The 11,625-nt window shown below is 42.2% G+C and overlaps 1 protein-coding gene across 1 annotated transcript; it reads right to left on the bottom strand.

The window, feature by feature from the left end:
* Nucleotides 1-3,492: 3,492 nt before the first annotated feature.
* On the bottom strand, nt 3,493-8,590 carry LOC311343494 (uncharacterized protein). Its single transcript, XM_084468356.1, has 9 exons — nt 8,247-8,590; nt 8,010-8,044; nt 7,766-7,915; nt 7,393-7,513; nt 6,962-7,177; nt 6,206-6,289; nt 5,457-5,598; nt 4,668-4,830; nt 3,493-4,260 (listed from the first exon to the last, which is right to left on the bottom strand). Coding segments are annotated over exons 2-9 (1,113 nt in total). The 5' UTR covers nt 8,012-8,044; nt 8,247-8,590; the 3' UTR covers nt 3,493-4,025.
* Between the last annotated feature and the right edge of the window lie 3,035 nt (nt 8,591-11,625).

The raw sequence follows: 11,625 nt of genomic DNA, 5'->3' as shown, positions 1-11,625 counted from the left end.
TGGTTGTCGTACTACACTGCTGCCAAGCACGTAGCAAGCTTGCAGAAATGTCTGGTAGTGGAGGGCAAGAAGGCCTTCAGAGAGTCGGTCTGAGGGCCTTTTGATCGTTCGACCAATCGATCGTTTCAACTGGTCGCTTCGAAGACCAGTCAAAACAATTCAAGGAATCCTTTGGGGGAGAACGCAAGATATTAGCACAAGTTTTGATCTAAATTTCACCTAAGCCTTAAATGTAATACAGTGTTCTGTACTCACTAACAATTTCCTATGGAGAGAAAAAAGCAGAAAATGTTTTTTTCTAATCCTTCTGTTAAAAAAAGGTTCCCTAAGGAGATAAAGACGAAGAAAAAATAGAAGTATGGCTATATGGATTACCACAGTAAGCATAGAACTGTTGAGAAGCAGTTGCCTGGTTTTTATTATATACTGCAAGCTGTCTGACTCTTTAGCTTTATGTAGCCTGACATGTATCTTTCATTCTTTATTTCTTTCTATCTTTCTCCGTCTTGGGAGTTGAGACAACGTTTGATGCTGACAGAGCTGGAGCGAGGGATTGAAAGGGAATAGCGGCTGGAAGAATTACCCCAAGCTTTGCGGAATGTTCTAAGGTTTATTGAGTTTGAGTTGTATGTTATTTTACACATTAACAGTTAGACCATTTCCACACTAATCCAGATACGTTAAGTAACATTGTTTACGTAATGCCTACATTTTGAAAGACTGTAGACTGTCGACTGTTTAGTAGACTGAAATACTGTGTTAGTAATCTGCATTGTCACCCACTCGTTCAATGTCAAAAGTTGTGAATTGAGATGTGAATGAGATGTGATTGGGGTTCTTCATTAAAAAAAGAACCCTATATATATATATATATATATATATATATATATAGGGTTCTTTTTATATATATATATATATATATATATATATATATATATATATATATAGATAGATACTTTTACATGATTTATCAGGCGAAAGATATAAATATGGTATTCAGGTTAATACTCTTTTGTCTTATTGACAGGCATTGAAAAAAACAAAAGCATCTCTCTCTCTTTCCAATTGGCTGAGTGTGTGGACAAGTGTTCCTCAGACTGCTCCTCAGTGCTGAGAGAAGGACCACCACCACATCACTTGAACATTCACCTCAGCTGGAGCAAGAGCAGCCAAATAGGCAGTGATCTGGTGCAGGAGGCCACACCTGGAGTGTTAAGTGTCCCTGCTACTGTCCCTTTGGGCTGCTAGGTAGAAGTTCAGAGTCCCGGCTGCTCTCAGGCCCTGGGGTCTCTAAGCAGCCAATAGAACACCCCCTTTAAGCTCCTTGAGGAGCTTAAAGGACAGCAGGACAGCAGGACTCACAACCGGACAAGACATGGCCATACTATGACAGGAGATGGGCTCTGGACCCAGAACCAGCCGGTGTTGACGACCCAGAGGAAGAAATGGAGAAATCTTCAAAATATGAAAATCTGTGTGACATGCATGGTAAAAAATTAGGACTCCCTTGAGCCTCCCCTCCAGCATCTCAGACCATGGCGTCTGTGAGTGAACCGAAGCCCACATGAGTGGGACGGAGGGCAGGGTAGCAGAAGGTATCTCCGGGTCGGACTGTACCAACCACCAAAGCTCCCTCTGCATGGGGGTGGACAGTATCACCGAGCTGTTCCAGGGCATCCCAGCAGAGGGGCCAGAGGTCTCGGATGCGGTCGCATATCGTGTGGTTCTGTTGGTGGGCGTGCAGCAGGAGACCTCTGGGGAACCTCAGCAGGTGGAAGCAGCCTCGGGGAACACTGAGGACCTCAGAATGTGTGGGGTCGGGCAGCACACTAATACACCACAAGAAGAGATTCTTAATGTTATTTCCACAAAAATCACAGAAACACAGAGATGGTATGGAATCAATACGTTGCTTGAACAGGCTGTTTGTTTGTCAATTAATTGTCACAGCCGTTAAAATGGTGCCTCTACTCACTCCAAGTTCAAACTTACATACGTAGAACACTAATACCCTTCAGGCTCATCCCTGCAGCTTATGCTGAGGATAAGGTTGTTGAAAGTGGAGGATAAATGTTGTACCGCATTAAAATAAATCAAAGCATCCATAGCCTAAAAGACCTGCCTGCATACCAGCCTGAAGCAAAGTTTAATGGTGCAAATATTCAAGCAAAGCAACAGAACAGTTCTTTATGAACAACGCATAGCTAACCAAAAGAAGCATATCACATATTCAGCCAAGATTCCCTGTTGCCAACCATAAGAAAGAAGTGTAATCCAGACTGAAGGGGAATGTGATGCGAAAGTTGGATGATGTGCGTTTTAAACGTTTGAAGAGCATGAGAGAAATGTTTTGAAGAGCATGGGAGCTTGGGAGCTCACCAGGCTCCCCCTCAGGGCTTCCTTCCTACATCATTGTAAAAAATAAATCAGTTTTATAGGCCACGACGACAAGGAACCTAGCATTTAATACTTAGTATGATAATGAGAATCAGTGGGTGGCCGTATAGTTCAAGCACAGGAAAACCAAAGGAGTGCTCGCAGATAAGCCTTTGTTTTAAATGCATGTCACTGTGTGTTTGACCTTATTCCTAGATAAAGCACAAAGACACTGTTGGAGATGATGAACATATCTTTCGTTTCAAAGGTTTAAGGTGTGGGAACAGCTGGTAAATGTGCAGGGAATCATAATGGCAGGTTTAGTTTGCTTGAGGATTTGAATACAGACCGTGTTTAATGTGTAAGCTGCGGGCCACCAGAAAATGTTCAACAGACACATACTTGGTAATGTATTGAAGTCCAAGCTTTAGTCACATTTTAGGAGGTTAAACTGATGACCAAAATTGTTTGGTGGGTGTAAAGGTACAATATTTTACGTTGACACCAAGCGTTTAAAATGGTTACTGCAGCCCCAATTCACAATATTAGAGAGCAGTCTCCACCCACCTCCTCCTACCCAGACTTGAAATTATTGTATTTCTACAATGACATGCAATGACCAGTCCTACACGGTAAGTTGATCAGCTGATGTATATGTTTGCAATGTATTTGTTTTCAAATGATATACCAGCTCCTGCGGCATCATTCTTGAAATCCTTCTGGGCTCTAAGCCGTCTGCATCTTTCAAATGCAACTCAAAGATTTAACCATGTTTTAGCACAGCTCTGGTCATGGGGCTTATTTGAAAGGTCAGGTAGAATCTACTACAATCCCAGTTGATCCAGCTTGTTGGCTTGCTTCCATGGCTGAAGGACACTGTATTTTTGTCCCCATTTTTTTCTCAACTGGCAACCCAGGGTACTCAGAGAAGGAAATCATAACACACAGGCCCAAACAACAAACTACATTCCAGCCCAGAACGGACACTTCAAAGAAGAATGCACTGGCTGTAGCATTTCTGTCGGAGAAGCCAGTATTTTAACTCAGCATGTTTCCTTAATGTCTAGTGACAAATCATGGTCAGTTTATGGTTTAGGACAGTAAATTTGACACATATTGCCTTTAAACATTTAATTTACAAAATAAATTAATAGGTGAGATGGAAGGAGACATTACGATAACACAACCCATTTCATTCAATATATGGACCAGCATAAGGCATGAGTTATGTGCTTAAAGTGATCACATGACAAATCCAGTGAGGTTAATAATATCAAATATCAATGTCAATACTACCTGCATTAATACGAGTGACTTTTTATATATTAAAACAACTTTCTTTACACAATTCATTAATCCATTAACTCAGTAAGGCTCGTAGTAAAAACATCCGTCCTGAAATTCTTACAAGAAAACCACCTTATGAATGTCATAATATAACACAAATGTCATAAGACCACATAGCACTTGATTCAATTCAGACACAATATGACCCAACAAAATATGGTGTGTTGCAGTGGAAAAGCCACTCTGGAATCGTTATGACCTTAACATAAATGAGGTATGTAGTAGGCAAGGCTACAGATGAGGCAAATAGAACAAAGATGACCGGGAGAAAGCCGTCCGACTGGGCCCCTGGTCAGAGGCCCTCAGCAAACACCAATGAGTTTGTTGTACTCCTGTTTAATGCAGCTGTAGACGGCGTGGTAGAAGTGCCGGTCAGGCACCATGAGGTCGGTGACGATCTCGGTGTGGTCGATGTTTGGCAGCAGGTAGAGGGACGTCTTCACACACAGGGATGTCAGGAGCTGGGAGAACTTGACGGACGATTCTGCAGGAACTATGATGTCATTGGTCCCGTGGATCAGGCTGATTGGCGGAATTCTGGCAGAGTTAAGAGACGACCGTTTTATTTAAGGTTAAGATGTTACGCATTGAAGGCAGGTTATCACAGTTTTGGACCGTTGTAATGGTTGCTTTTAAGCATGTCTTAAATGCTATTTTGACCCAGTTATGGACAATTATATTTTCAAAAGTCTATAAGAAAGTGTGATGTGTGCATGTCTGATGCTTACACTTCAGTGAGTCAACGAGTTATGAATGAAATGCAGTATTTTTTTTAGTATTCGCCTGTCTACACCCATTTCATTCCATTTCACTTCACACCGGGCTGAGTGACGAGAAACAAATCTAGTAAATAAGGAATGGACTGTGCACTTGGACTGTCAAAAACTAAAACAATTACACAACACCAATTTCATGAACAGGATCAAAGTCTGTGAGGGTCCCACCTCTCCAGCTTGTCTTGGCTGAATGTGTTGAGGATGTGCTCTGGCGAGTAGTAAGGGAAGTTGTGGACTCCATTCATAGCTTTATGCATGGTGGACACGTACTCCACCGCTCGCATTTGCTCATGCTCATAGTGATCCACAATGTTGTAGACGCCGCTCAGACCTGCACAACACATGAGAAGTTAGTGAAGTTAAAATATGCAAGGATTTTAAAATGTTAAAGCTTAGCTCTGGGGCACTGTGCAGATACTGTCCACATACACTGATGATTAAACACAACTGTCAAACTATACTTTTCAGCTTTCTCCAGTAAAATATTGTTTGTGGATTTGGAATATAAACATTTCAGATTAAGTGTAATGATTATTGCTGTCTTTTACCAACAATGTGGGAAATACTGCACACACGCACAATCCTTTTGAACATTTAAACATGAAAATTCATGACTATGTGCTAAAAATATTATTTTCAATAAGTAAATAAAGATTTGACATTTAGAATACAAGAGACCTTGTTTGAAAATGAATTTGAAGAGGTTTCAAGATAAGGACAAAAAAAGCCTGGTGACAAATGTCAGGCTGTCATCAAGAATTGAAAAGGAGAGTTTGCTATCCGGTCACAGAGAAGGCCATGCAAACACACATATACAGTGTGTACACAACAACAAGCACGCAAAATGAACCATAGAGTGAAAGATTGTATTCGCTGTAACGCACGGAGCCGGAGGGCTATTCCATTTAAAAACCACCCTATCCTCGCTGACATTTTAGCAAGTGCCACAAGACTCACCAATGAGTCCTTTTATCGCCTTGGCGATGTACCGCTGCATGCCCGCCTCGATGAAGAGCTCGTCTCTGCAGTCGATGAGGAACAGGATGGCCAGGGCCGACAGATGGGCGCCCGCAGAGTGACCCACCAACACTATGTTGTCCTGGAGAGGCCAGACAAGAGGACGCAGCCAATCAGAGACCAGGAATCAGAAGTACGACTACTGTCATGGCCGGAGCTAGCACCAGCGAGCGATGGCTCCTGGGCACAACAGTGACGTTGTTGACATGAAAAATGATAAAACAACAATCAAGAAAGTAGCAAGAACTGTGTATTCAAGCCGGCTGATAGTGAGGTCTGATTTGTAATGTTAGTAATAAAATCAAAAGGTCGGTTTTCCACTTTAAAAAAAAAAAAAAAATTCAGACGTCACGTCCTGTCATTGTAATTCCCTTTGATCGGACGCCACAGACCAAATTGAATAAGAGAGCATGATTCCCTGGGCCGATCGAGCCGTGGATAGATTGCTTTTATGTTACATTATGCAACATTGAGTAGCTTGTAGCTTGTAAGTAAAAACGTGTGGTGACACGTTCAATTTATATGATAGTAGATTGTACAATATGAAAGTAAGATGTGGATTTTCCCACAATAATAACACATACAGGATGTTTTTGCCAAAATTACTTGGAAAAATGTAGAATGACTTGGGGATGATATGATTCATGTTTGAAAGTCATGATGTATGTTTTTATATTAAGGTCACTTACCTTGTCAAAGTTGTACTTTTTGTCGTTCTCTCGTGCCCAAACTAGACAGTCCGTAATATCTTGTACCATGCACAAAACATTCCCCTGAAATTCAGCCCAAAACATAACATATAAATTGAATATAGAGTAAATCCTGCAGGCTGCACGCAGGGCTATCGCCCTGCGTGGTTGACTCCACCGTCGGTGTGTGAATGTGTGCATGAATGGGTGAATGTCAGTCAAACACTGTAAAGCACTTTGGATAAAAGTGCTATATAAATGAGGACCATTTACCATTTAATGACTGTATCTCCAATACCATGACATGCTAGAAGCATATTGTAGTGTTTCCAAATGAATAAGCATTGTGTACAGAAGAAATGTTAATTTGCTCTAGTTCACCTAACAATATTTACATATTGTGACCTCTAGCTATTTGCAAAGGAAACCAGGTATCTACTTTTTCCTCTTTAACCAGTTTAGCCTCCATCATTGAGATCAAACAATTAATTTACAAGTGTCTCCTGGCCAAGATAGCAGCAGAATACAATATAAAACACTCAAATATAAAGTAAGTCTCATACAACACCACAGAGGAAATAAATAATCAACCCATTGAATCTGGCAGAGGTGAGGAAAGACCTTTGCATTCAGCTGTTTCAATCCCTGCTCCAACATCTGACCCATATTCGGTCTCTGACAGGCTCCCTCGGCCTCCTCTTGTTTTGAGGCTCATTCAATGTAATGGAAGGACTCAGTGGCCCTGACTGGCCTTACTTTGGGGTAGGTGACGTAGTCGGGGCAGACCACGGTGGCACCCAGCTCCTCAGCCATCCGCCTGGCCAGCAGACAGTATATGGACCGGTCTCCAGAGCCCCACGCCCCGCCATAGATGAACACCACCAGGGGAACAGGCTTGTCCCCGGCCCCCCTGCCCCCTATGGGACAGTAGTACAGGTCCATCTTGTTGCTTCGGCGGCCGAAGGTGATGCCCTTTAGGGAGAAAAAAAACAGACGTACATGTAAACATCACAGAATTTCTAAAGGCACAGACCATTTTCTCAGTATTTTCTCTGGTAGAAAACCCAAAGGCGTAATAATTAGAGTATAGTTATATATTTCAAATATAGCCTACAGTTATTATGATTAACGTTGTGGATTCTCTTTTGTCCTTTATGAGTAATTTTCAACCTCTGATTGCTACTTACCTTCTCGTAATGCTTCCGGTTCTCATCGTTCTTGTACCATAACTTCCACTGGAAGTACAGTTTTCCGTACTGTAGGTATTTTAGTGTTTCGAGCACAGCTCTGGCCAGACAGTAGATTCGCCTAGGAATGAAACAAAGATATTGAATGTCCTCGACTAAGCATGAATGCATCATTCTTCTAACAAATCATATATATATATATATATATATATATATATATAGTCCTTTAGGTATTCATTATGCTAAATAACAACCATACATTCACAATGAACACAGAGGTTTATATGAGACAGGCATATACAATCAGATGGGAAGAGGCTTATTCTAGTTGATTTTGTATTTGTCTGCTAATATTTATTTAATGCTTGATTACCTTGGTCTCAGAGCCTCTATGTATTTTCTACAGCCGGGCTTATTTGGCCAACCGTACAGCCACTGGGCCGCTAAGGAGATTGAATAGGGTACACCGACCAGTAGGACGCCAGCTGCCACAGGCATTGAAATGCGATGTTTGAGAGATGCCCTTTGCAAATTAAAAGTTCACAACGTCAACTCGTGCTCAATTACAAACAATATTAGGTCGGTGGTAAAAAGCAATATGTATTAAAGCCTCTTACATGTTTCGCAGTATTTGAAGAGTTCACTCGTGATTCTGTAGTGTACAAGACAAATGGACAACTTAAACAACAAGGTAATGTGACATAGGGCCTATACTGTACATCAAAATACGCAAAACATTTTGGAATAGCGTGGACATATAAAAACAAAAAAACGTTAGATAATCGGATGTGTATTCAACGTCCTCAGTCCGCTCTTTGTTATGCATTAATGAATATCCTAGTAGGCGCACTTACTTATTCCTCTGCGTAATGAATACTCAATAGAGTACAGCCATGGATGTATTATAATAGTACACACGTCAGCACTGTGGACCACTCTCGTAACACACGACCACCTCTGCTCTGAATAGCAGTCGACTTGACACACAATGATATCGTGTATCAGATAGTGTGTATCAGGCCCGCCTCCTCCCGACCGTCTATGCGGTTTTTCGGTGGTTAATTGCAGCGCATCCTTGTGTTTTAAACGGCTTAGGATTTATCCTGAAGGCATCAGGGTCGTCGCTATACTGCTGGAAACATATACTCTTATCTATTGGTATTTCATGGCGATTGAATGAGTACGCTATTACATAATCCTCAGCACTGTACATGCCGACAATATGACGAATGTTTTCATCCCCTAACGGAAATGGAGTAGACGCTACCCCGGAAATACACAATTGGGGTTTTATTCGTTTTTTTTATCAATACTTGAGCGACATGCTAGTCGTGGCAAAGAGAAAGGTTAGTACAATTTCGGTATAAAAAAAATAAGAAAAAAGAATTGCGCACAATTATACAAATGCGCTTGCGTCAACCTATCTCAGGCTACGTCATGTACAATCGGGCAAAGCATGTTTATGATTATGACATCCGGTTAAAATAGGGCTTTAAATTTACTTATTTAGGCTTTAATTAAATTATTTAAATCAGCATTGTATGGACATGGTTTCATACATTATACATTAAATGGACAATACCCATAAGTACAACTGTAGGGCCAACGGAATTTCGTTACTTTACATGTGTATGCAATGAAAGTTGCTTGTTACTTCAATCGAACAGATAGGGGGAAAGTTGTGAGGCACAATATTATATTACATTAACTTGTCTTCGGTAAAGACCGAGTTTGTCCAGCAGAGGGTGATAGCATTCTGTGACTAGAGGCATCCAATTATGCCGCACCAAACGTCACTAATCCACTTTGTATGCACTGTAAGTGGTGATTCTGTGTGTGTGTGTGTGTGTGTGTGTGTGTGTGTGTGTGTGTGTGTGTGTGTGTGTGTGTGTGTGTGTGTGTGTGTGTGTGTGTGTGTGTGTGTGTGTGTGTGTGTGTGTGTGTTCGCTGTGTATATATAAATAATTGTTTGTTATAAATAAATAAATAAATATTTCATTTGCATATTGCCTTGTGTTTTCATATGTATATGTTGTTATTAACCATTATTACCTTCTATATTAAATACATTGAAGTTCCTGTAAAATATGCAGAATGTATCACAGTTTTGACAGAATTTCTACAGGCAATGGAACAAGAGACAATAGAACAGTATGGGTTGTATATGATACCTGACCAGTGCCTTGGTTATTGTTATGATTGGCTCACCATAGCCCGGACTGGGCCTACCAGGTCCTGGCTGTGTGTGTGTGTGTGTGTGTGTGTGTGTGTGTGTGTGTGTGTGTGTGTGTGTGTGTGTGTGTGTGTGTGTGTGTCTGTGAATGTGCATACTGTGTGTGTGTGTGTGTGTGTGTGTGTGTGTGTGTGTGTGTGTGTGTGTGTGTGTGTGTGCCTGAGTACATATGTGTGGGCATGCTTGCATGTGTGTGTGTGTATGTGTGGACGTACTGTACGTGCGTGTGTGTGTGTGTGTGTGTGTGTGTGTGTGTGTGTGCTTGCGTACATATGTGTGGGCGTGTGTGCATGTGCGTGTGTATGTGTGTGTGTGTGTGTGTGTGTGTGGTTGCTGCCTCAGCTGCAGCGATGTGGGGAGTCCCAGGTGTTCCGTGAAAGGAGTTTGAGTTTGAGTGGAAACGGTTCTCCCTCCACGTCGTGCAGAGTCAGGCGCGTAGCCGGCGATTCGTGCACAGTCAGCAGTCGTAGTTTCCAATAGTGTGGTAAAAATTCACAGCTTTTCACTGTTTCATTTTCAAGAATGATACCACACACCAGGGAAGGACTGTATGCACAGTGGTATTAACATAAGAAAGGCTGACGGGCACATACATACAGAGGGATCTTTGTGAATATAGGTTTCTGGAAAAGTTGTGGTCTTCTTACCGGGAAAAATGCTTGGATTTACGTGGACGTGGATTTAGTCTCAGGAGAACAGATGTATTGAGGTTCTGATGTGCTGCTATTTGACTCACAGTCACTGCCAGGATTTTTTTTTTTTAGAACACTGAAACACCGGATGAAACACCTGCTTAACAAAGATCACAGCCTAACTTTAACAAGAACATGTGCATTTAATGAGCCTTTTAAGGCTACACAAAGGCCAGTATGTACCATTGTATCAAATATGGTGCTTTCTAATAAGATAGTCAGGAATCATTTTGCCTTCAAAGTGGCATTCCAAAACACAACCAGGGTTTGGTAGCTTTGGGGAACCGCCAACCTTTTCTCTGACGAAACCAAAGCAAGAGATGGCCCATGGTCGGCTGCTCATCTTTTCAGTCACACATGGTGGGATATCCCCATTTCTGAAGGTATGTCGGTTCTAGTGGTTTCCAGTCCACCCAGTTATCTTTGGGTCTTGTCTGAGATGTTCGGCCGGTGTAATCTTCTACCTCTACTGGACATCAAGATGAACATTGGAATATATTGATGAAGAACCAATGGGATATTGGCCACATGATTAACTGATATGAACATACAATAACATATTGTCTAGTCGCATACCTCTGTAGAGAGTCCAACTTTCCAAATTAAGGCGTAAGTCCCATTGTTATCTTTCTGGATTGCACACCTAACCTACCTGTTCTGTAGGCTTATTGTCTCCTTTACCATACTAGGTTCAATGCCACTCCCACAATCCTTTCCACTGTGTCATTTCAACTGTGGTTAAAGTGGTGGGTGTGTGGGTGGGGGCCGGAAATACCTTCATCAGTGTTTTCCGGGTATATGTCAACAGCATTAACAATGCACAAAGTTTGTTTGTGTTTCATTCATTGAAACATTCTGTTTACTTGCCTAACACAGCCCCGGTACAGTCTTATCACAGCCCCAACACAGCCCTAACACAGCCCCGGTACAGTCTTATCACAGCCCTAACACAGCCCCAACACAGCCCCAACACAGCCCCAACACAGCCCCAACACAGCCCCAACACAGACTCAACACAGTTCCAGCACAGCCCCAACACAGCCCCAACACAGCCCCAACACAGCCCCAACACAGCCCCGACACAGTCCCAACACAGTCTTAACACAGCCCCAACACAGACGCCAACGGTGGAATTCAGCATTTCCCTTGGCTCTGGCTGTCAGGACACAGAGGCATCTTTTCACAGGCACTTCTCAAACACACCGGGCCAGAAAGGACCTCCTTTTGACTGGAGGCAGCCATGGAAACGGGGTGGGTGGGTGGGTTGGGGGGGATCAGGAGGTTTAGTTTCTAGGTACCCGGGAACTC

Source organism: Micromesistius poutassou (genome assembly GCF_964030765.1).
Source record: "Micromesistius poutassou genome assembly, chromosome: 5".
Taxonomy (NCBI): Eukaryota; Metazoa; Chordata; class Actinopteri; order Gadiformes; family Gadidae; genus Micromesistius; species Micromesistius poutassou.
Note: the sequence above shows the minus strand (reverse complement) of the source record. Positions and strands in the feature narration are given on the sequence as shown.

Coding starts and splice junctions, on each gene's coding strand:
- LOC311343494 (XM_084468356.1), bottom strand. Junction 7,514..7,765: donor ATAGAGGCTCTGAGACCAAG/GTAATCAAGCAT, acceptor TTTCATTCCTAG/GCGAATCTACTGTCTGGCCA. Junction 4,261..4,667: donor AGCCAAGACAAGCTGGAGAG/GTGGGACCCTCA, acceptor TAACTCTGCCAG/AATTCCGCCAATCAGCCTGA.